At 40.9% G+C, this 24,788-nt stretch overlaps 2 protein-coding genes across 2 annotated transcripts in view; both read right to left on the bottom strand.

Annotated features, from left to right (window-relative positions):
* Nucleotides 1-12,428, bottom strand: part of LOC309496091 (uncharacterized protein) — a 51,636-nt gene extending 39,208 nt beyond the window's left edge. Inside the window, exons 1-3 of the mRNA XM_082166061.1 lie at nucleotides 11,955-12,428; nucleotides 11,726-11,779; nucleotides 11,501-11,632 (exon numbers count right to left, since the gene is read on the bottom strand). Coding sequence (XP_082022187.1) covers nucleotides 11,501-11,632; nucleotides 11,726-11,779; nucleotides 11,955-12,411 — 643 coding nt within the window. The 5' untranslated portion in view covers nucleotides 12,412-12,428. The remainder of the gene's footprint in view (nucleotides 1-11,500; nucleotides 11,633-11,725; nucleotides 11,780-11,954) is intronic.
* LOC309496410 (uncharacterized protein) lies at nucleotides 5,994-8,339 on the bottom strand (the record flags this gene model as incomplete). The annotated part of the gene is made up of 3 exons (XM_082166403.1): nucleotides 7,878-8,339; nucleotides 6,114-7,817; nucleotides 5,994-6,047 (listed from the first exon to the last, which is right to left on the bottom strand). The coding sequence occupies exons 1-3, from the start codon at nucleotides 8,256-8,258 to the stop codon at nucleotides 5,994-5,996; spliced, it is 2,139 nt and encodes a 712-aa protein (XP_082022529.1). The 5' UTR covers nucleotides 8,259-8,339.
* Nucleotides 12,429-24,788: the final 12,360 nt, after the last annotated feature.

Here is a 24,788-nt window from a genome sequence, read left to right as displayed (position 1 = left end):
TTGCCGTAACCCATTTCAAGCCCGGCTCATGACATTTGGCCCAAGTCTGGCCCACACAACACTTGCCCTAACCTATTTCAAGCCCGGCACATGACATTTGGCCCAAGTCTGGCCCACACAACACTTGCCGTAACCTATTTCATGCCCGGCTCATGACATTTGGGCCACTTTTGGCCCACACAATATTTGCCATAACACAAGTTAGGTCCGGCTCATGTAATTTGGGCCACATTTGGCCCACACAACACTTGCCAGTGCCGTAACTGAGCCGTAAGTGCCAAAAGTGGCCCAGATTAGGTCCAAATCTGTCTGCTATCTGGGCGACGTCACTTCACTGAGTTGAGAAAAGCACGTAAAAGTCCTGACAGAAAGCGATGCATAAGGATGTAGTGTAACGACAAATTATTATTTTTTCCGAAGTGTTGACAACTTAGTGTTAACTAATAATTGTTATAAACTGGTACTACCAACAAAATATTAGTGCATTCCTGGAACTGGGCATCGCTACACTACATCCTTATGCATCGCTTTCTGCCAGGACTTTTACAGGCTTTTCCCAAATCACAGAAGTTACGTCGACGTCCGGGTTAGCGGTAGCGTGAGTCGTCAGGCAAGTGTTATTTAAATAAACTCCTGATGTAGTTACAAACTTTCCAATGCCTCGTTTTATGAGTACAGATCCTATTTTGAAGGGCTTCAAGCTATATGTTTCAAGCTACATCCACAAATATGAAGGTATGATCTGGACGTGTAGAGTCTTTAAATGCCCTTAGCATGCATCGTAGCTAACGGTAGTGCAGCAGTTTAAAGGTGCCGTAGAATGGATTATTTTATTATTTTATAATGTTTCCTGGGGTGCCCTTATAATGTTAGTATGTTTTTTAAATCAAAATTGGTTATAATTTAGAAATAAAAGGCATATTTCCTAGCCTGATTTCATCTATTGATTTGAACACTCTGTTTGAAGGGGCGTGTCTGCTGTGAGACTTCAGTGTTGTTGCCCACTGCTGTGATTGGCTGACATGCTTGCATATGAAATATCTGGCATTACATGTAGAGCTATCTGGAAAACTTTTACTATTACAGCTTTTATACGTTTTTACTATTACAGCTATCGGGATTAACGAATCATGAGAAGTTTTTTTTAAGTATTTAGATCTATTCCCATCACATAAAAGGTTGCAGATGAGCATTGAGCAGACGACAGCCTGTTGATCGCGTGAATGAAGATCTTATCACTGCAACGCGATTTACTGATGCATAAACAGTGTTGAACGACTTTGAGAGAAAGATTATCTGTCTGAACTTGAACAATTACGCATCAGACATTCACATAACCCACTGGTTCTCCAGAGGCTCGGATGAAGGAGCTAAAAAAATACTTTTGTGTTCATTTGTACATCCAAACACTGAGCAACTGCCATGCTTCGCTCGCTCGTTTGCAAGCCATGTCTCTCGAGGAAAAAACAATATCGCGCTGGATCTAGATAACACAGTGTAAATTATCGTTAATAAAATCACTACTTACCGCTTGCGGGAATATAACTTTAGTTGAAATTGCCCCCTTCGTCCGTTTGAGACGCCGAGAGAAGCCTGGCTGCTTGATATTGTTCCAGGTTAGAAAAACAGTCCGTGGTGAAATGGGCAGAGCAACTAACAACTTCGAATTAAACTGTAGCGGTATCCGATTATAGATAGATTATAGATAGATCTGCCATTTTCCCTATGATCCTCCTCCTGCTTGTTTCTTCACCTGCAGAACTTCTGATGATTCGGCTGCGCAGTTCCGCCTGGCACTGAGCATGGGCTGGCATATGCAAATTTTTAGAGGCGTACATATTAATGATCCCGACTGTTGCGTCACAGTTGGTGTTATGTGGAGATTCGCCTGTTTTTCAGGGGTGTTTTTCAAAAACGAGATTTAAATAAGAAAGAGAAAACTATGGTGTTTGAGACTCACTGTATGTCATGTCCATGTACTGAACTCTTGTTATTTAACTATGCCAAGATAAATTCAATTTCACATTCTAGGGCACCTTTAACTTAGTGTTCATGAGTTCCTTTACCCATATAATATTTAAGCTAATAAGGTTAAGCGTATTTGGCTTGCTGTTCGCAGCGGAGGGGCTCGAGGAAGCAGCTTCAACTCAAGCTTAGATACACCCCCCCAGTGGGACTACTAATGCTTCGATGATGAGTATAGTAGCAAGATGCCTAAATTATGTTGGTGGAGTTGGGGAGGTGGAGGAATGCCGAAGCAGCTGATTCATGAGATAGGTTCTGTGAATCATCGCATGTAATCCTGCTAACAGCTATTTTAAATACATATTTCGTTTCATATACAGTGGGGAAAATAATGATTTGATCCCCTACTGATTTTGTAAGTTTGTCCACTTACAAAGAAATGAAGGGTCTATAATTTTTATGGTAGGTTTATTTTAATGGATAGAGACCAAAATGAATATCAACCAAAAAACAAAAAAAACCTAAAAATAAACACATTAAATACTGTTTATAAATTGGTTTGCATTTCAGTAAGTGAAATAAGTATTTGATCCCCAAGCAAAACATGCCTTAGTACTTGGTGGAGAAACCCTTGTTGGCAAGCACAGAGGTAAGACGTTTCTTGTAGTTGGTCACCAGATTTGTGAGGAGGGATTTTGGTCCACTCCTCTTTACAGATACTCTCAAAATCCTTAAGGTTTCTTGGCTGTCGCTTGGCAACTCAAAGTTTCAGCTCTCTCCACAGATTTTCTATAGGATTTAGATCTGGACACTGGCTAGGCCACTCTTAAATTGCTTCTTCGTGAGCCACTACTCTGTTGCCTTGGTAGTATGTTTTGGATGATGTTCTTGGGGTCATAGTCAGCATTTCTCTTCCTCCAAACACGGCGAGTTGAGTTGATTCCAAAGAGCTCAATTTTGGTCTCATCTGACCACAGCACTTTCTCCCAAGCCTTCTCTGAATCATTAAATGTTTATTGGCAAACTTCAGACGGGCCTGTACATGTGCCTTCTTGAGCAGGGGGACCTTGCTGGTGCTGCAGGATTTCAAACCGTTGCAGCGTAGTGTGTTACCAATGGTTTGCTTGGTGACTGTGGTCCCAACTGCCTTGAAATCATTAACAAGCTCCTCCCATTTAGTTCTGGGCTGAGCCCTCACCTTTCTCATGCTCATACTTACTCCATGAGGCGAGATCTTGCATGGAGCTACAGAACGAGGGCGATTGATTTTGCCTTTCTTCCATTTCTGAATAATCACACCAACCAAAGTCTCCTTCTCACCAAGCTTCTTGCTGATGGTCTTGTAGCCCACTCCAGCCTTGTGCAGGTCTCCAATCTGGTCCCTGATGTCTGACAGCTCTTTGGTCTTGCCCGTGGTGGTGGAGAGGTTGGAATGGAAGATTCAGATTTAGTGGACAGGTGTCCACTGACATTAGGAGTATTTTCTTAAAGTGACAGGACTAATCTGTGTTTCACATGGGCACATAAAATCTGTGGGAGGAAGAATTCTTGCAGGTTGGTAGAGGATCAAATACTTATTCCACTCAATCAAATGCTAATCAATTTATAACCTTTATATAATGTGTTTTTACTTGATTATTTGGTTGATATTGTCACTAACCGTTAAAATAAACCTACCATAAAAATTAGATACACAATTAGACTAGCCTAACTATCTATAATAGGCTAATATGTTTGTTAAATAAATTATTTACCATATATATATATATATATTCAGTATATACATATATGTGTGTGATTTCAGATTTATGAAGACTTGTGTAATAAGGTTGTTCCCCACACTCAATATCACCCTTTTCAAACCTGAATAAAATGTCCATAGGTTGTTATAAAGTTTAAATGTATCAGAATTTGAGACCAAAATAAACAAGATTTATGCATTTTGTTTGAATGACTATTGTACATCTAACATAATATATAAACTGGTAAATTTGTTGTCTTAATTATATATAAAAAAGGTACGATCTGGACGTGTAGAGTCTTTACATGCCCTTAGCATGCATGGTAGCCAGTGTTGGGAAGGACTTCCACATTGAATTGCATTTTATAAGTGTCGGCCATCAAATCCTGCTTAATAAACAGGCCTATTCTTGTGGGGTGGGGGTGCGGTGATGCGGTGGTGACGCGTATGCCAATAAAGCACCTAAAAGCTGTCACAAAGAACCAGCAAAAGTAATAATTATGAATATGTCAAATATAGAAAGGAGATAAACATACTAAACATTGTGTTATTAATAAACAAGTGTTTTCTTTGTCAGTGTCGGCTACAAAGATGAAGTTGACGATGCTGACTCGCGATCTTCGCAGTAGCCTAGTGAACGCGCCAGAGAGAAATGCACATTTCATATGGATTACAAATGCAGAGAGCAGTTATTTTGTGTTGAATTGTTCTGTTGTCACCGGTGCAATTCTCTTTGTAGCCTACACATATACACTCTTTAATAGACGTATTCAAGTTTAAACAATTTAAACAACGTATTAATCAATGCATTACTTCTATATAGATTATCTATTAAGTTGTTCAAGCAAGTGGTAACATATTTAACCATGTAGGCTACTTATATTAAAATCGCAAACATTTTAAATTAAAACTTAAAATTGACAAAAACAGCCGACTATCATGCCTTTTCTTTTGCATTTAAATTTTAATACAATAAATCTTGCATACCACAAATAACTTGTTTTTCCACCTCCACGAATCAGTGTTGTTCATTATTTCACCTTGTTGAGGTAAACTGTTTTCCTTGCTTTACCCCGGTCTTAAAGTAAAAAGATGACAAAAAAAAAAAAAAAAAGCAGTAGGCTATTTAATTAAATACATTTATGGTGGTATTACTACATTTTATTTAATTAAATGCAGTTATGGTGAAATTACTAAATTTTCAGCTCAATCTGTTCATTTTGACCACGAAACATGTGCTGTCACTTTAATTCATTGGTTGATGAAACAGTGATTAAAATTAAGATACAATTAATACAAAACGAAATTCACTTTAAAGAAAGGCTTTGTGCTTTCTGTTTGAGGTCTCTGTGAAAGTTTTAAAGCAGTCTTTTAGTGCTGCATTCAGAGCGCTCACGTCCGTAACGGAGAACTGTCACGACCGTAACATTGTTTTTTTCCTCATAAATGCGAATACGAAAAATTAAATTAAATTAATATTTTATGTTCTGTGGAGAGCCAACCCTTCTTCATCCGGTGAGTAGTATTACTTTTGGTTTGCGCAGTGTCATTCACAGAATTACAAAAAATATATATATTTTGCCACGTAAAAGTTAAAGTCCCTCATATTAAATATAAAACGCATGTAGACCGATATTTTTCTAATGTCTGGACTCCTTTATTAAGGGAGTATGGATATATAAACAGACATTTCACTATTGGTATTAATGCATTTTCTGAGATTCTGAGCAAGTTTTTGACTGCAAATGTCACGTCCATAACACTGGAATTGACCAATTAAAAAAAAAATTATCTTCAACTAGTTGTGTGGTGTAGGTCTACGTATTTGGAAAAAAAAACGTACTTTAAGATGCTTCTTCAGTTTTGAGGTGGAGTCTTTGGACGCTGAAAGGAGGTTGGTTGCTGGCAAGCAGAGGTTGCACTGCACAGTTATATTTCGTTCTTGTCACGTTCCACCCACCAAGGAAAGGGAGAGAAACAGGTGGATCCAAATACAACACTTTCTTTATTAGGGCAATCCAATTCGTCGTCATCCATGCAGGGGTCCAAATCCATGTTAGCAGTCCAATATAACAAAGTAAACAAACAAGGAACAAAACAAACTCAAACTAGGAAACCGACTTGAAGAAGTGTAAGTGACATACAACAATGACTCCGTAACATGAACTAACACTACAACAATGACTCCGTAACATGAACTAACACAAACAGGGTATTTATGCACAGACACTAACAACATAAATGGGAACAGCTGGGTGTAATCACAAGTGATGGGAACAAACAAGGATTATGGGAAATGTGGTTCCAGGATGAATGGAGACAGAAAGGAAGGAAGGGACCTCTAGTGGACACCCAGTGGAAACACAACAGACACTGTGACATAACCCCCCCTCTACGGAGCGGCTACCAGACGCTCCACGACGTGATAACTAAAACAAGAGTCCAGGCGGGAGGTGGACTGGTGGAGGATCAGGGGGAGGGATGGTGGGCCAGGTCCATGGAGGGAAATGGGGACAGGGAGTGACAGTGCATCAGGCAGCCAGAACGGAGACGACAGTTCATCGGGCGGCCAGGGCGGAGCGGCCAGTTCATCGGGCGGCCAGGGTGGAGACTTTCCCTCGAGCGACCAGGGCAGAGCGAACAGTCCATCTGGCGGCCAGGGTGGAGACTTTCCCCCAGGCGGCCAGGGCAGAGCGAACAGTCCATCTGGCGGCCAGGGCGGAGACTTTCCCTCGGGCGGCCACGGCGGAGACTTTCCCTCGGGCGGCCACGGCACTGGAACAGACACCGGCTCAGGCACTGGAACCGACACCACCGGCTCAGGAACTGGAACAGACACCACCGGCTCAGGAACTGGAACAGACACCACCGGCTCAGGAACTGGAACAGACACCACCGGCTCAGAAACAGACACCACCGGCTCGGGCTCAGGAACAGACACCAACGGCTCGGGCTCAGGAACAGACACCAACGGCTCGGGCTCAGGAACAGACACCACCGGCTCGGGCTCAGGAACAGACACCACCGGCTCGGGCTCAGGAACAGACCCCACCGGCTCCGGCTCAGGAACAGACCCCACCGGCTCCGGCTCAGGAACAGACCCCACCGGCTCCTGCTCAGGAACAGACCCCACCGGCTCCGGCTCAGGAACAGACACCACCGGCTCCGGCTCAGGAACAGACACCACCGGCTCCGGCTCAGGAACAGACACCACCGGCTCAGGAACAGACACCACCGGCTCAGGCTCAGGAACAGACACCACCGGCTCAGGCTCAGGAACAGACACCACCGGCTCAGGCTCAGGAACAGACACCACCGGCTCAGGCTCAGGAACAGACACAGGCTCGACGGCGGCCATCTTGTCAGGGGAAACAGGCTCGGCAGGCGTGACGTGAACAAGCTCGGCGGCGGCCATCTTTTCCGAAGACACAGGCTCGGCAGGCGTGACGTGAACAGGCTCGGCAGCGGCCATCTTGTCCGAAGACACAGGCTCGGCAGGCGTGACGTGAACAGGCTCGGCGGCGGCCATCTTGTCTGAAGACCCAGGCTCGGCAGGCGTGACGTGAACACTCTCGGCGGCGGCCATCTTGTCCGAAGACACAGGCTCGGCAGGCGTGACGTGAACACTCTCGGCGGCGGCCATCTTGTCCGAAGACACAGGCTCGGCAGGCGTGATGTGAACAGGCTCGGCGGCGGCCATCTTGTCCGAAGACACAGGCTCGGCAGGCATGACGTGAACAGGCTCGGTGGCGGCCATCTTGTCCGAAGACAAAGGCTCAAGAACAGTCTCTGGATCGGCAGACGTCCTGTGCCTCCTCCACGCCTGCAGTACCGCCACTGTATAAAAAAGGAAGACCACTCTCTTGGCCGTGGCAGGACTGATGGTGGGCGACTCCGAGACGATCTCAGGGATGACAGCGGGCTGCTCGAAGGGGACGGCCTCCGGGACGACAGCGGGCTGCTCGGAGGGGACGGCCTCCGGGACGACAGCGGGCTGCTCGGAGGGGACGGCCTCCGGGTCATTGGGGAGGCAGGAAGTCTTCCTCCTCCTCCGCCTCCGGACCACCGGACTCTGGACCACCGGACTCGGGACCACCGGAACTGGGACCACCTGACTCGGGACCACCTGACTCGGGACCACCGGAACTGGGACCATCGGAACTGGGACCACCGGAACTGGGACCACCGGACTCGGGACCACCGGGACTGGGTCCACCGGAACTGGGTCCACCGGGACTGGGTCCACCAGGACTGGGTCCACCGGAACAGTTACAGAGGGAGCCTTTCTCCTCCTCCTGTGTTTTGGAGCCACCGAACTCTGGACCACCAACACTGGGACCACCGGCACTGGGACCACCGGAACAGTCACGGAGGAGGTCTTCCTTCTCCTCCTCTGTCTCCGATGGCAATGTGCAGGTTCTGAGCTGGGCGGAATCAGTGGTGAAGGGTGCTTAGGGGAATTCAGCGCCATGGCCTCCTCAGTCTGGCGGGCCCAAAAAGCCAGGCCCTGAAAAATGTTCATGCTGCTGGATCCTTTGTGTGACGGAGTCATTCTGTCACGTTCCACCCACCAAGGAAAGGGAGAGAAACAGGTGGATCCAAATACAACACTTTCTTTATTAGGGCAATCCAATTCGTCATCATCCATGCAGGGGTCCAAATCCATGTTAGCAGTCCAATTTAACAAAGTAAACAAACAAGGAACAAAACAAACTCAAACTAGGAAACCGACTTGAAGAAATGTAAGTGACATACAACAATGACTCCGTAACATGAACTAACACAAACAGGGTATTTATGCACAGACACTAACAACATAAATGGGAACAGCTGGGTGTAATCACAAGTGATGGGAACAAACAAGGATTATGGGAAATGTGGTTCCAGGATGAATGGAGACAGAAAGGAAGGAAGGGACCTCTAGTGGAAACACAACAGACACTGTGACAGTTCTCCCTTCTCTTGTGAAATGCTAATGTGAAATGCTGTTTGAATTTCCAAGATAGAAACGCATTCTTGCCCTGCCTCTGTTGTTCTGGCACAACACCGGCTCCATCTCTACCTCTAGCTCCCGCTGCTCCTCTTCCGACTCCATTGTGACTGATCAAACAAACCGCAAATTTTTTTCGTTTTCATATTGGGGCTTCTGGGAAATGCATGGAGTTGCCTTAATTTATTTAGAGAAGTATCGTCATGTAATCCATTGATTTCAACAATGTAACTGTATTCTAAATACCAACTATTTAAATTGTAACTGTAACGGAATACAGTTACTCATAATTTGTATTCTGAATATGTAACGCCGGTACATGTATTCTGTTACTCCCCAACACTGATGGTAGCTAATGCTAGCGTTTAACTTAGTGTTCACAAGTTCCTTTACCCATATAATATTTAAGCTAATTAGGTTACGCGTATTAATTATCATCGCAAATTTTTTACACATTTCTGGAAATTGCCACCACATAAAAAGTTATTTTGATTGCAAAATGTGATTGATAAATATGATATCATGAGTGCTTCAAAGCAAGCTGTTATGAGGGGTAAACTCAAAAACAAAGGAGAGCTGGATCAAAATGCAGTGAGTTTAATAAAAGAATAAACATAATAACAAATCCAACATAGAGATTCAAGGAACCAGAGAAAAGAATGAGTGCACCAAACATAACATCCTTGTAGGACAAGACTTGACAAGGAACACAAGAAACACTGAGGTTCTTCTTCTCCTTGTTGCTATTTTACGGCGGTTGGCATCCAGCTTATTGGTGTATTTCCGCCACCTTCTAACACTGGGGTTTCAATGCTAGAGAAATAATAAGCAAACAAGACACACCTAGAAATGATCACAGAACTAATCAACCAGAAAAGAAAAAAAAAAAACTACAAAGGACTACAAAACATGGCACAGAACAGGAAATAACATAAATCCACACAAAAACATAAAAGGGGCCGGTTGCACCAGCCTAAGTAAGTTACAGCTTAGCCTAGTTTTGACGTAAATGGACACTAAGTTACGACTTACGCACTTCTAAATATTTTTTGCGCTGCACCATTAAACTTAGTTGAAGTGTAACTCTACGTATAAACTAAATATTTACGCCAGCCTCCGATCAGGAGTAATGGTTGGAATAAAATATCAGACAGACTGAACTGCATCAATAAGCTCTTCTTTTACCTGACAGACTTCAATTCTTTAGACATATGTGACCTGACATTTACACTTGCTTAAATTTTAAGAGAGAGAACATTATGTGAAAAGATTACTTTGTTAGCAGCTCTTGAACACGAACCCATCCTGAACAGCCCGCCGCTGTGTGCATCGGTCCATGTTGTGCATGTCAAATATCAGTCATAATCAATAAATATAATTTCTTATGTTTTTTGTATCAATATTTATTTATTGATCCTTATTCATTTCATTTCAAATACAGTTTCTGAATGTTATTTACATATAAAAACACTTATGTTATTCATGATCAAGTAGGTTATCGTATTTAATGTAAACTTATTTTTACCATTAGTAACGTGAGGCAAAAGAAGTTAGAATTAAGGATAAACCGAAATTCACGGCATTTCAACAGAACTTCTGCTCACGTATTTGAAGGCTGCTACTGGATCATCGAGGCTAAACGAAATATGTGACTACGCATTACTTTACGGAGAGCTTACGACCTACTTGCTACATTCTGCCTTACGAACAAATGGTGCAACGGAACAAAGTACAGAGTTAGTTACACACTAGCTAATAGTTACTAAGCCCCTAGTGTGGACTTTACGTTCCAATTTAAGAAAGAACTTACGAACGGCTGGTGCAACCCTACCCTGGTGGGCATATTCCCTCTCACAATTCTTTGGGGCTAGGCTCCGTCCCGGTGGGATAAGTTTTTTTTGGGGAGCACAAGACAGGAATCATGACAAGTATTGTTGGGGAAATATTCATGAAAATATGAGGAAAAGAAAATGCCAGTGTCTCTTATTTATTTATGTAGGATGAAAAGATACAGATGAAGGATCAGTAACAAGCTGCACTTAAAAAGGTATTATTTAACATTCTAGATTACTACAAAACACTTTAGAGTCACGTGATATTCATGGCTCCTGTTTTTCTCAGTGCTGAAAGTCTTTATACAAACTTACATGTATAGACAGCTCAAACTTTTATATCAGTAATCACATTTTAAAACCCATATTAATACAGGTTCATGTTAGATTATTTGTTAAATGTTCATGTTAAATGGTTTATGATTCTTCATCTTAAATCATACGCTGAAGGTTCAGAATTATTGGAATCACATTCTGCAAAGCTCCTGTTCTCTTAAGGGAAACAGTAGGAAACCACTGAAAGTGTTGTGGTTATTCTCGTTATCAAATATCCTCGTTCCAGACCAAAGTCTCACATAGACAACATCTCCAACCTCCAGGATCAACACAACTCCATTAGAGGAGTGTAACACATCCTTAACCTGATGAGCATGTGCCATAACCACACTCTCTCCATTCTTAACAATGACTGCAGTTGCTGAAGTTCCGCCATAACCACGCACAGAGATTCTGAACATGTACGCTCCTTTCAGTGGGGCTGTGAAAACACCTAAATCAAATAACAAGAGATACAGAATCAGATGTTTCCTGTATGATTGCTTAATTACCAAACACACTGTGTAATAGTTTTGAAAGACGGCAGATCATTTAATTCTCTAATACACATTACACAACTGCAGAGAGGTCTGAATGGAGCAGAAGGGTTTTCATTACTATAAACTGAGTTTTATAACTCATTTCATTGATCATTACCTGTAACTGGGTTGTAGGCGTTCCCTATGTTTGTGAAGACGTTCCTGTAGGTTAGTGTGATTTCAGTGGTAAAAGGACCAATATCTCCACCACCAGATTTCATCAGTGAAGCTGAAAAAGCTATTTCTCTGTCTGATATTGAAAAACATAAGCAATATTATGATAAATTAATCTATTGCACTGAGAATGTATACACTGAATTTAACATCATTCAAGCAGTTTCACCTCTATTTTCCTTTCTCAACTCCTCCACTTGACTCAGAGTAAGATTTGAAATTTCTGTAAAAGAATACAATTTCTGTTAAATGATATTTACTCTGCTTATTGTAATAGATCAAAACTATTTGCACATTATACACTCAATTTGACACTAACATTTACACTATGCAATGTATTGCATTGTTATTTTACTTTGAGGATCATTGATAAAAGAGTGAATGTTTTGTTGAGGTACCATCATTTTTCTTGTTCATCTCTTCCAGGATAAACATCTGTTGTTCACTCAGTCTCGTCTCTAAAGCTCTGATGATGGTTTTCTGCTCTGTAACGGTGGCGGTCAGTTCTCTGATGTTCACTTTCTGCTCTGTAACGGTGGCGGTCAGTTCTCTGATGTTCACTTTCTGCTCTGTAACGGTGGCGGTCAGTTCTCTGATGTTTCCTTTCTGCTCTGTAACGGTGGCGGTCAGTTCTCTCAGCGCTGCATGGATGTCAGTGAAGAACAGATGGTAGTTTTGTTGGCTGTCAGTTGAAGCTTCATCTCTCAAAGTGTCTGTTTGAGGTGGATTCTGTCTTCCGTCCTCAGATCTGAGCTGTTGACTGATCTCATTCTCATTGAGTCCTCCATCTACCTGATGCTGTACGACACACACAAAGGTTTCCAACAGCAGCAGTAAACATACTAAACCCTTCATTCTTCACTGATGTTTGTTTCCAGCTCTTGCTCTGTCATCCTCACAGCCTCTCATATTCCTTTTATAGTGTCCTGATTTACTGTCTTTTCTACATGATTTACATTTGCTCCAGAAAAATAAGTAGTTCAAGTTAATTGTTAATCATAATCAAAGGGATGTTCCGGGTTCAGTAGATGTTTATCTCTATTCATAACATTTGTTGATCTCAACAGAAAATAACTAACTCGTCTCTGTTTTTTTTGTTTGTTTATATATATATATATATATATATATATATATATTTAAGATCAGTAGAAGGACTTATCCTTAAGGGATAATCACAGAAATGTGCACCTCCGGTTGTGTGAATGGATTGTCAGATCTGCACGCTAACGCAGGTTAAAATCTCACACTTTAATAGTATTTATAGCACCTAACTTAATAAAACAGGCTGTGTGACTATGAGGAGTGAATACTTCAAAATGTACATCCATATTAAATACATTAGCTATTGTCATGTGCCAGTGATTATCCTGACCGCTGATATATTTCTGACCTCTGATATATATGGTCATATGACTCTCTGGTATCCATGTGCATATCTTACAAAAGTTACCAGGTTTACCAGCTTTATGTTATGACAAAATGTAAAGATTGGATGTTAATTTACACAGAAAATGATGGAATTTAACTTGTGTTGAATGTGTTGAAAATTCCTTTAAATGTTATTTTCCCCTGTGGAATTGTATTGGAATGAAAAGAGTGTTGGTACGTGACAGGAGGGCCTCCACTCAAGGATACAATATGATGAACAAGTCTAAAAATGTTCTGCATATAGTTGAAAATATCATCATTGGCCTAGAAAGATTCATGAACATTCTGGGAGTCAAGACTATAAAAGAGGAAGGATGCCCTCCCTTCACTGTCACACTCTGCAGCCACTCTGTGTGACTGTACGACTGCTGACCTTTTCTTGCAAGAAAATAAACCTCATCAAAGACTATTGTAAATGTTTGTCTCTTATTCAGAGATAGAATTTTGTTTGTCACCACACTCCCCACATGCAACAACATCCTGTATTAACAGATGTAAAACTAAAGAAATGCATAGATTAATAAGTACAAAAAAAGTAATTTTAGGATCAATTTTATTCTTTCCTTGCTATTACTGAAAAATATACAAGATAACAGGCTATATGTGTAAAACTCACTATTATTATTCAACACAAAACTTGTCAAGTCAATACATTTGTAACGCTGAAATCCACAGAAGACGAAGATAAATTCAAGATTTATTAAACAAGTATTAACAAAACAGCCAACAATGCGAGACAGTGTGCCAAACACAAACAATACCGGACCAAGAACTTAAATACACAGTGATGACGTGCAGGTGATCAGGTGATGGCAGATTGAGTGCAGATGGGGATCATTGGGAATGCTGGGAAATGTAGTGTCGTTAAGGTATGTGACAACATTTGATAACATGTATAAAAACATTAAATGTAATGAATTATTAACCTAATTTACAACTTTTCATGTACAAGAATGCCTTTTATTTTGGGAAACTGGATTTATGCCCTTATGATAAAGTGTACAATAACTTGTTTTATGGTACCATAATATGAGCTGTTGTTTCGCAGTGTGTAATTTGATCTTAACACCTGTAACCTTATTATTATTCTCAGGTTAGGTAAAGTAAGTCGAGTCTGGCCTAAATTATAAGCCTTTTAAAGTACTTACAATTTGGTCAGAAAAGTTCTGTGATATGTTCTTATTCAAAGCCTTAAAACACTATAAATCAAAACTTCGGTAGACAGTTTTTGTAATCAATTAAATTTCTTTTAATTGGTAACTTCTCTTTTAATAATAAACAAAAATGCAAAGGCAAATCAAATTTCATCAATAAAGCATAAAGTACAATAATCACACTTCCAATCATAGGTGTAGTCAGCTCTGGGTTTCTCAGGGCTTGTCCACACTAATACGTTTTCGTTTTGAAAACGCATCTTTTTCTCTCCGCTTTGGCCTTCCATCCACACTGAGACAGCGTCTTTACTAACGAAAACAAATATTTTGGGAAACGCTCTCCAAAGTGGATAAATTTGAAAATGTCGTTTTTGCATTGTGGCTCGTTTGACTGTCAAAACTGAGGTATTTAAAAACGATGGCGTAAGTTTAGTCATGTGACGCATATTGAATCCATATATATTAATGTTGATACAGGTATTGTGCCTGTCATGTGCTATTCACTTTCACACTGTTGCTAAAATATGTTACTTTGCACACTCTTCATATCACAGTCCTGGAAAGATGACAGAAAATGTACTCGCATTTGCTGTCCTGCGTCAAAACATGAGAGCAGTCACGAAACATACAATAGTGAGTGAGTGCGACCTGGGTGCATCAGTGAATGGTGAGATATTTTGCTAAATAAAATGATCCTGCCAGAAGAATTGTGCGATACCTTTATTATTTATTTTTCTGTCTGTATCATCTCAGTGAGCTTTTGTGAGGTGAATTTAGTGTTTTCCGATGTGTCAGTGTGGATGAGAAACTTTGGAAAACGCTTGAAAACGCCAGTTTGGACAGAGCGCTGTATCTGGATTAATGTTACGCCCGTTTCACACATACACCGTTTGCAGTGCGTATGAGTTGCGTATTTTTTTCTGCACCCATGTTAACAGGTTAGAGCTTGTTATAGTAGGTTAGCAGGTTAGAGCTTTCAGAGCGCTCTAGAGCGTCAAAGTGCGCACCCCTGACATATCTATTAATAGCTTCGGAATGGATTAATGTATTAACTTACTTTTTTTTCTATGAAAAAGCTGACATTCGTCTGCGTAATAATGAGACTGTGTTGACTTCTGCAAATGATAAGCCTTCTGTTTTTGAGTGCAAATCTATAGCATTTTACCGCAAAACAGAGAAATGGTAATTCACCCTATCTAATGATATATAATGCTATGGTGTGTGAACCACAAAGCAAGCTGCTGAAATTATTTTTGCCGAGAGCGATGAGAGTGATAACGGATCTGATTCAGATGAAGAGGATAAAATTCTGGACGGAATCGATCCATTTGAGGAGTAAGTATGAATGCAATTATTTTAGTAAAATTATTTTATTGTAGCTTTTCAGAAATAATGGTGCAGTAATCAAATAATGTGCGCCATTACAGTTGGTAAGTAGATTTGAATATGCATGGGCCCTTGTCTGCTACATAAACGGTAGTACAGTAGCCTATTGCTAAAATGAGATTGCAGTTTTGGCCGCATGTAGTCCATCTTCATTTATTGCATAGTAATAAGCTATTTCGTTTACTTTGCTTGTCTATTTTATTGTAACGTTTTTTAGGGACATTTTATTGTAGCTTTTCAGAAATAATGGTGCAGTAAGCCTTATCTAAGGCCTGTACTATTTGTCTACATAAAGCTTAAATGGGGAGGGGGTTTGGTTTAGATATTGTATTTACTTTGTGCATTTAATACTATGATGAAGGCTTCAGTAATAATTTTGTAGTTAGAAGTTCTATGACTCTTTACTTGATGTAAAAAATACACATGATGATGAATAGCTAATCTTTATTTACCACATTGTAATAAAGGCTGTACAACTTTTGATATGTGGGAATGTAAACTAATTACAAAATCTGTGTGTTTTAGTCTAAATCAGGAAACCCCAGAGCAGCCGAGAACATCATCTGCTGAACCCAGGACCCCGACCGCTCGCCCTCTTCTACACAGCACCGCTTCTGCTCCTCCTGCAGCCCACAGATCCAGGTCTCCTTCTGCAGCCCACAGATCCAGGTCTCCTTCTGCAGCCCACGGATCCATTTCTCTTCCTCGACCCGGCTCCTCCAGCACTGCCACAGAGCCACCAAGAGATCGGTCTGTGACCCCCACCTTGAGGTTGCGTCATAGGGGAAGGAGGCCCTCTGTGTCACAGAGTCAGTTTGGCTCCCCAGTAGGATGCGGCCAGTCACTTTCACCTGTCATATGTCCAGCACCACCAGACCAGCTGGAACAAGGATGGAATACAGAAAAGGATCCTGATGTGGCCCCCATTCCACAAAGGTTTTGCCCCAGACTGTAACCTGAAGTGCAATTGGACACGTCTGTAGAGCAAAGCCCCCTTGGCCTTTTCAAGCACTTTTTTAGTGCTGATTCAATCAGGACATTGTGTGCCAAAACAAACAAGCTGGCAGAGAGAAACATTGCTGCTAGAAGCAGACTCAGCCAGATGAGTATGACACACTCTTTCGTTTGAAGCCACTGATGACTGAGATAAAGTCCACCTGTCAGTCTGCCTACCATCCCAGGAAGCAGATTTCTATTAATGAGAGGATGGTGGCCACCAAGGCAAGAACTGGGATGACCCAGTACATGAAAGCAAAACCCAACAAGTGGGGGATAAAGCTGTTTGTGCAGACTCCAGCAATGGCTATACCTGTGACTTCAACATATACACAGGTAAAAGCAGGTTGGCCTCTGGGCTAAGGCTTTCATTTGACTCTGTGGTGAAATTGATGAGGCCATCTTTCCTAGGCATTGGTTATCACCTCTACTGTGATCATTTCTACACCAGCCCAAAACTCTTCAGGCACCTGCTGTCCCTCAAATTTGGAGCCTGTGGTACCATACGTGAAAGGAGGCTCCAAAAACCAAAATAAATAAACTAACCAAGAAATCCCCCAGAGGATCTCTCAGGTGGATAAGAGAAGATAACCTTGTCTTCACCAAGTGGATGGACAACAGGGAGGTGGCAATGTGCAGCAGTGTCCATGTTGCTTATAATGGGGACACTGTCAAGAGGAAGCAGAACAATAGGGATGGATCCTGGGAGACAACAAACATACCAGTACCAAAACCTATTGTGGATTACAATATGTACATGGGGGGAGTGGACTTATCAGACCAGCTGATACAGTCCTACTCAATTCATCACACAACCAGAAGATGGTACAGAACCATGTTCTTTCATTTTATTGACATTGCTGTGACCAATGGCTTTATAATGTTCAAAGAAATACAAAAGCTGAGGAACACACCAGTCACCCAGCTCATCACCCACAGGGCCTATGTGGAGCAGCTTGTGGCTGAGCTGTGTGGTTTCACAGTCGGGGCCGTGCCTGTACAGAGGAGAACTGGACATACACCTGTGCCAATCTCAAAAACAATTGCAAGGCGGAGGTGTGAGAAATGTAAGGCAGATGGGGTCCCAAGAAAGGACACTTCATGGAAATGTAATGAGTGTGATGTGCCACTTTGCCTACAGCCAGAGCGTAACTGCTTTCACAAGTGGCACAACATGTAAAAATAATGTTGAAAGACTGATGTGCAAATACAGTGCACAGTGCCATCTAGAGGTTGTTTTTGGATGTGTTTGGTAAATTGACACAGAAATTATAAGAAAATGTAAAGCCATGTTTAATGAATCTCTGTCATCCGGACAACTCCCACCAACCCTACGACAAGCCGCAATAACGCTTCTACCAAAAGGGGGAAAAAATCCACTTCAGTGCTCCTCCTACCGCCCAATTTCTCTGCTAAATGTGGATTATAAAATTTTATCCAAGGTTCTGGCAGCTAGATTGGAGACAGTTATTCCACAAATTATCGCAGCAGACCAAACAGGCTTCATCCTAAATAGGCACTCAAGTTCAAATTTTAGAAGACTTTTCAATATTGTTTATTCCCCTCCATCCCGCTCCCCGGAAATGGTTATATCTCTAGACGCTGAAAAAGCGTTCGACCGAGCTGAATGGGAATATTTGTTTGCAACCTTAAAAAAATTTGGATTTGGAGATTCCTTCATCTCCTGGATAAAACTCCTCTACTCTCATCCTACAGCCACAGTAATTACTAATGGCCAGCAATCAGAGTATTTCTCTCTTGGCAGAGGCACGCGTCAAGGCTGCAGTCTGTCTCCACTGCTTTTCGCCATTGCCATTGAGCCGCTGGGGACAATCTGGGGATTTTCGGGGCATAGAGCGTTGGGGCCTCACACACAAATTATCCCTATATGCAGACGACATTCTTTTATATGTCTTAGACCCACTAAGTTCTGTTCCCTCCATTCTCAACATCCTGACTCAATTCGGAAACCTCTCTGGCTATAAAATCAATTTAGAAAAAAGCAAGATGTTTCCTCTTAATCAGGCAGCCACCTCAATCCCTGCATCACATTTCCCATTTAGAATTGTCAACAAGGGCTTTAGATATCTTGGGGTAGAGATTACTCCTGCTTTTTTGTCCCTCTTCTAAGAATTTTTTTAACATCTTGTTTGAAAACTGTAAAAAAGACATGCTAGATGGATGAATCTCTCGCTGTCCCTAGCAGGCCGAATTAATCTTATCAAAATGGTCATGTTACCAAAATTTCTTTACCTCTTTCAAAATATCCCCATCCTGATTAAAAAATCATTCTTTAGCTCATTGGAGAGTAGTATATCAACTTTTATCTGGAATGGTAAACCACCCAGAATCAAAAGAAGCACCCTCCAAAGACCTAAAAAGCTAGCTGGCCTAGCTCTACCTAATTTTATTTACTATTATTGGGCATGTAATATAAAGACAATGTTACACTGGTTGGGAAGAAGGGGTTCCAATGGGAGCAAGGCCTGGACGCAAATGGAGTTTGCCTCTAGCTTATTTAATCTAGGCTCCATACTTTGTTCCCCATCTCCTCCCCCTCGAAGCCAATTCTGCGCTAACCCAATGGTCTATCACTCTCTATTAGAATTTGGTCTCAATTTAGAAGACATTTTAAGTTGCAGACACCGTCGGTGCATTCTCCCATAAAGAATAATTATAATTTTCCACCTTCTCTCTTAGACTCTACCTTCGGAACTTGGTCCTCGAAGGGCATTGAGTCTATTTCCAATTTATTTAGACGGCAAGTTTGGATCATTTGCCCAACTCTCTCAATTATTCTATTTACCTATGTCTCACTTCTTTAGATTTCTCCAAATTAAACACTTTGTCCAGAAAAGTATAGCATCCTTTCCAGATTTTCCAACGAGCAACACAGGCGACCATATCCTTTCGTTATCCCCTTCACATAAAGGTCTAATCTCGATTCTCTATAACAGCATATGCAATGTCTCCCCACATTCTTTGCAGGATGTCAGGAAACTTTGGGAGAATGATCTCGGGGAGGAATTTACAGATGATCACTGGAAGGCTGTGCTTGACTCATACATCGTCTCCATGTGCCAGACACAGCGTGATACAACTTAAAATAGTTCTAAGAGCACACTTGACCAAGACGAGGCTGGTGAAAATCTTCCCTAATGTGGACCCTGCATGCCCTCGCTGTAAAGGCCAACCAGCGGATTATATGGGCCATTCTACAGAATTGGTGCAAAGTCAGAGTTGGAAACATCTTGAATTTTTTTTGTTTTTTCCCACAAATTTTGCATGTATGCAAATTGTATAATAGCCAAGGTACGCTTTTCTAGTAATTGTGCAGTTAATTCTCATATTGTATTTTCAGAAAATGCTGGAATATTTTCCTTCTCCCCAAATTTGTCACTACCGAAACACAATATTAAATCATTTATTAAGAAGGCTTATAATGACCTATTAAGATTTTGTTTACATCTACCTTATAAATATATTTTTTTCTATTTTTTTAAAAATGTTTTTACAGGTTAAATCAATAAAGATTATAATTTTAATAATATTTTAAGTGTAATTTATTAGATTTGTTGTATTTTGAATCTTTCTTTGTAGAAGGCATAAAGTTTATCGTACTGATTTCAAAGTTAAGGATTCATTAGTTTGAATATGCATTGAACCAAACACTATCATAACATCTTAGTTGATAATTCAGTATACTTTATTTTTGACAAAACATCCCATGTTACGGTAGTGACTGCACATTTTTGGTAGTGACAGTAATGTTTTGGTAGTGACCATAATACTTAGTTTGCATGACTGTCCACATTTTATGTTAATATAAATAAATAACAATGATGCACATATGCAGTCAGTACATATAGCAGACACACATCTGACAGTAAATATCTTATAAGAACACTTATAGCTATTCTATACTTTGGGTCTTGAGGTCCAAGTGAGAAGAGGTATGCTCATAGATTTGTGACCGATCACGGAAAGTAGGGACACAAGGGCATTTTGAGTTATTCACAGATTTGAAAGTGTAGTCTCCAAGCTTTCTAAGAATGTGTAACACATGGAAATCTGATAATATTTGGAGAAGTTATGGCCATTTGAAGGTAGGCACTCAAAAAAGCTCAAAGGGAAGAAAACAGCCTCTAAAGATTGTGAAGTTCTCACCTCTCTCTCCTGCTGGGAGTGACAATAGGGCTCATTTACATCTCATTTAGATAAGCCATACCCCCTGTAAAGCTCCCCCTGTAAAGCTGTAAAGCAGGGGGGAGCAGAAAGGTAAGGAAAATGTGCCATCAAAGAAAAAAAAAAAAAAAGTTTGTAAACAGGTAATATATAAATAAATGTCTCTTAGCATCTACCGATAAAACTGTATAGGCAACTCTTGTGTACACTGAATAAAAAATAAGATAAACTCTAGGCAATGTTCAAATCAAAAACAGGATGTGCTATGTAATATATATATATATATATATATATATATATATATATATATATATATATATATATATATATATATATATACCCAAATATAAACAAACTTTTGCTAATGATAAATAATAAGCAATAAACTATGGAAATAGGCATAGGCGTAATTTGCGGGTGGGACGGATGGGACATGTTCCCACCACTTTTTAAAACATCTCGCGACACGAATGTACCAATTCTACAAATAAATGAAACATCTCCAGTTAACTGGCAGATAATTCATTTCGTTCGTTTTTTAAATAAGATACTAGCGCTGAAATGTGTTTTTTTTTAATTCAAGTGATCAAAGTGCTCGTTGCCGCTGCGATCAGTGGCGCAGATACAGTGTTTTCTCGTGTGGCTCGTGCACACACCGCATTGTCTTCACTCGACGCGCGCTTCAATCCGTTGTGTTGCGGATACTCTCTATTCGTTCTTTTGAAATAACAAAACATAATGCAAACGTTTGCGTGTCCCTGCTTGATATACAACCACTGATGAACATAATCGTTTTGATGAGAGAAAAAAACTATACGAGAAATAAAAAACCTATACGAGGGCGGATTTCGAACTGGCGAAAGCTCTACCACTGGACCATTTAGAAACACGTTGGTTACATAGACGGATCTATGTATTGGCACTGACAACATGTATTAGGCTACATCTCATTAAACGACAAATTAAACCCCATGTAACCTACTATTTAAATCGATTGCTGGACATCGTAATGTTATTGGCGTCCATCTTCATTGAATTTTGAAATCAGAGAGATAGAGCCGGCCAGAGCGCTGCATAATAAGTAGCCACGCCGGCTTATTCAGTATGGAAATACACACCGACAATGACACGCCCCTACTGCGTACTAGAATATCCGAAAAACAAGCCGATTTCAAACTCAAAATGTACGCTTTTAAATATACCAATACTGCTATCTCAAACATGGAGAGGCTTCTTCGTGATCTCAACTAACAGATTCTGCAAAAAAACGAAAATCACCAATTTTGAAAAAAAACGCTTCTTTCTCATTTTGCTCGAAAGTTGTGCTGCCGACTTGTGTCCCTGGTTTCCGTGACGGGTCACATTTTTCTTCCTAAAAAACAACAACAACTTACAATGTAGACTGTTTCAGAACCACTTTGTTTTATTTTCACATTTTCAACATTTTGTTTATGAGTCATTCAGATAAATCTCCAGGACCACTGAACTGTGTGTGTGTGTGTGTTTACATAAAACATTAATTTCAGAATAATTTTCCTCATTCAGATAAATCTCCAGAACCACTGAAATGAAGCTCTAGCATAAGTTCTGCCGGGAAGACTCAATTGTTACGTCACTTATTACTTTCTCATCTATCCAATCATATTCCTATACTTGTGGTATAAAAGATTGGTACTTACACACGTCTGAGTTCGCAGATGCTGACGCTTCAATTCACCTCCATTCTCCCCACCACCACCAAGATGGGTATTTCTCTCCATCCCCCCCAACACCACCAGGATGGTCTCTTCCCTCCATCCACCCCACCACCACCAGGATGGTCCCTTCCTATACCTTGCAGGGGGTCGGCTGCGCCCCTGCCTTCATCTTCAGGCAGGATATGCAGATCCGGACCCTCAGATTGCAAGCTACGGACGGGGCCTACGCCAAAGAACTTGATTGCTTGTTGGGCTGTTAATAAATGTTAATTGTTATAGTATTTATTCTCCCGAGTCTTTCTGGTAGAACTGTGTGTGTGTGTGTGTGTGTGTGTGTGTGTGTGTGTGTGTGTGTGTGTGTGTGTGTGTGTGTGTGTGTGTGCATTTGGTGCATAAGCATGTTGTGAAAAAGAAGAGTCTTTCTGACTTGTTTGGGAAGTCTGTGCTTCTTTACATCCTTCTGAGTCTTCGACCTTGGAGAACATTGGTCTGGGGTCAACTTCTGCCTCAACGTTTGATATCGCTTTCTATATTTGTCTCCTCTCCTCTGGATTTCTTTGATCTTCTGTTCTGACATTTTCTATAGTTACTGATTTTTGCTCGTTTTCTACCTTTTCCCCCAGTGTGTATGTGCACTGGTGTCTGATCACCCTCACTGGAAGTGCTAGGTGGTGTGGAAGCCCTGCAAAATGTCTCCACCTCTTTTTGTCTTTTCACTATCATCCTGTGTCTTTTCTGTCTTTTCCTCCATGCTTTCTGACATGTCTTTGCTCCCTGTCAGATAATTCACTGATACTCTTCAACTTTCCTTCTTCCCTTCATTTCTTATTTCTTCTCTTTCTTTCCTTAAGTATTCCTCGTACTTCACTGGGTCTTCCCTCAACCTTAGTTTGTATTCTCTCTGTTGTAGTTTTTCAATTTTTTTTAGGCATGTTGGTGTTTTATGTCATTCTCCCTGTCAAGTTAATCATAGAAATTAACATTACTGACAACAACCTTACACCTAAGCTAGTATCATGGACTGCAACCTTAAGTAATTGTAACCTCATCACATTACAGAATCTTGCATACTAAAACACTACAGTAGTAATTATTTGCATAACTGTACTAAAATGTAGTTTATTCCTCCAAATAAAGGATTATGTGTTCCCTTTTGTCACTACCAAAACAATAATGTCACAACCGAAACTTCAAGACATGTTTCGGTTGTGACTGTTTTGGTAGTGACAATTTTAGATACTTTTGAGCCTAGCTCGAAGATGCTAATCAGCACATGGTTAGCAATCACTGGTCAGAACAGTTGAACACATATAACAACTAAATTTTATGGAATAACATCCAAAAAAGTTCTCAATAGCAGAAAAAATTAGTTTGGTAGTGACATTCCTTAAAGTTAACCCCCCAATTTTGATGTCTTTGTCACAAGTTGAGCAAATTAATTCCCCAAGGTGATCGGCTGATTTAATGGATGTGTGACAAGCTACATAGGTGGCTACCTTTAGCTCAGCTCTCGATCTGTCTTGACTCGTTGTGTTTGGAGACCGTGAACCCAATGTCCGGAAGCCTCATTGAGGAGAACGGTGCTGCATTTTTTTAAATGTTTTTCGAGGTCCGCTACATACTCTGCACAGTGCTTTTGAGTCATCCCCCACGACAGGTTGAATCCATTCTTTTACTCCTTTTTCTTTCTCCCAGTACATGTTATATTTCTTCCCGTATTTCGCTCACTTTGTCCCGGGCATTTGTTCCTCCAAAAACTCTCCTACAGTCCATTCACCATCAGTCACGACTCGCACGTATTTTCATTTAAACATCACTGACGTTCTCCTAACCATAAAAAAAAACAAAAAAACAGACTGCCTCTGATTGGCTAGTACTCGTTGACATCTGGGTCAGAGCCAATTAGAAGCAGGATGTGGGTGGGAAAACCCCTGCTTTCTCCTGTGTGTATGGGAAAGGGGAGGGACAGAGGGAACAGGCAAGACAAACTCCTACGTTTAACATATAGACAATATCTGCTTGACAATTTATGGAGCTGGGAACAAGCCCAAAATAAGCAACTACACTTTAGAAACAAGCCCAAAAAAACGCAACCCACGACTACCAATATTTGTAAGTGACTTTACAGAAAAACAAGCCCAAAGTCGCTTATAATAAGCGGACCTGGCAACACTGGAGAGAGGGACACAGGAATATATCCTGATAAAAAATGTAGGGGTGTGGTTAAAATCAGTCTCAGCCAATGGACTACAACATTCACTGTTTTGGTAGTGACATGGAAATGCAGGACACGTTTTTTTTTTAGATAAAGTTTCATGATTTAAGAAAAATAAAAAAAAATACATTTTAACTTCATTTAAAAAAAAAATATATATATATATATATA

This window comes from Leuciscus leuciscus (assembly GCF_965113295.1).
Source record: "Leuciscus leuciscus genome assembly, chromosome: 4".
NCBI classification, from domain to species: domain Eukaryota; kingdom Metazoa; phylum Chordata; class Actinopteri; order Cypriniformes; family Leuciscidae; genus Leuciscus; species Leuciscus leuciscus.
This window is presented reverse-complemented; position numbering and strand designations above follow the sequence as displayed.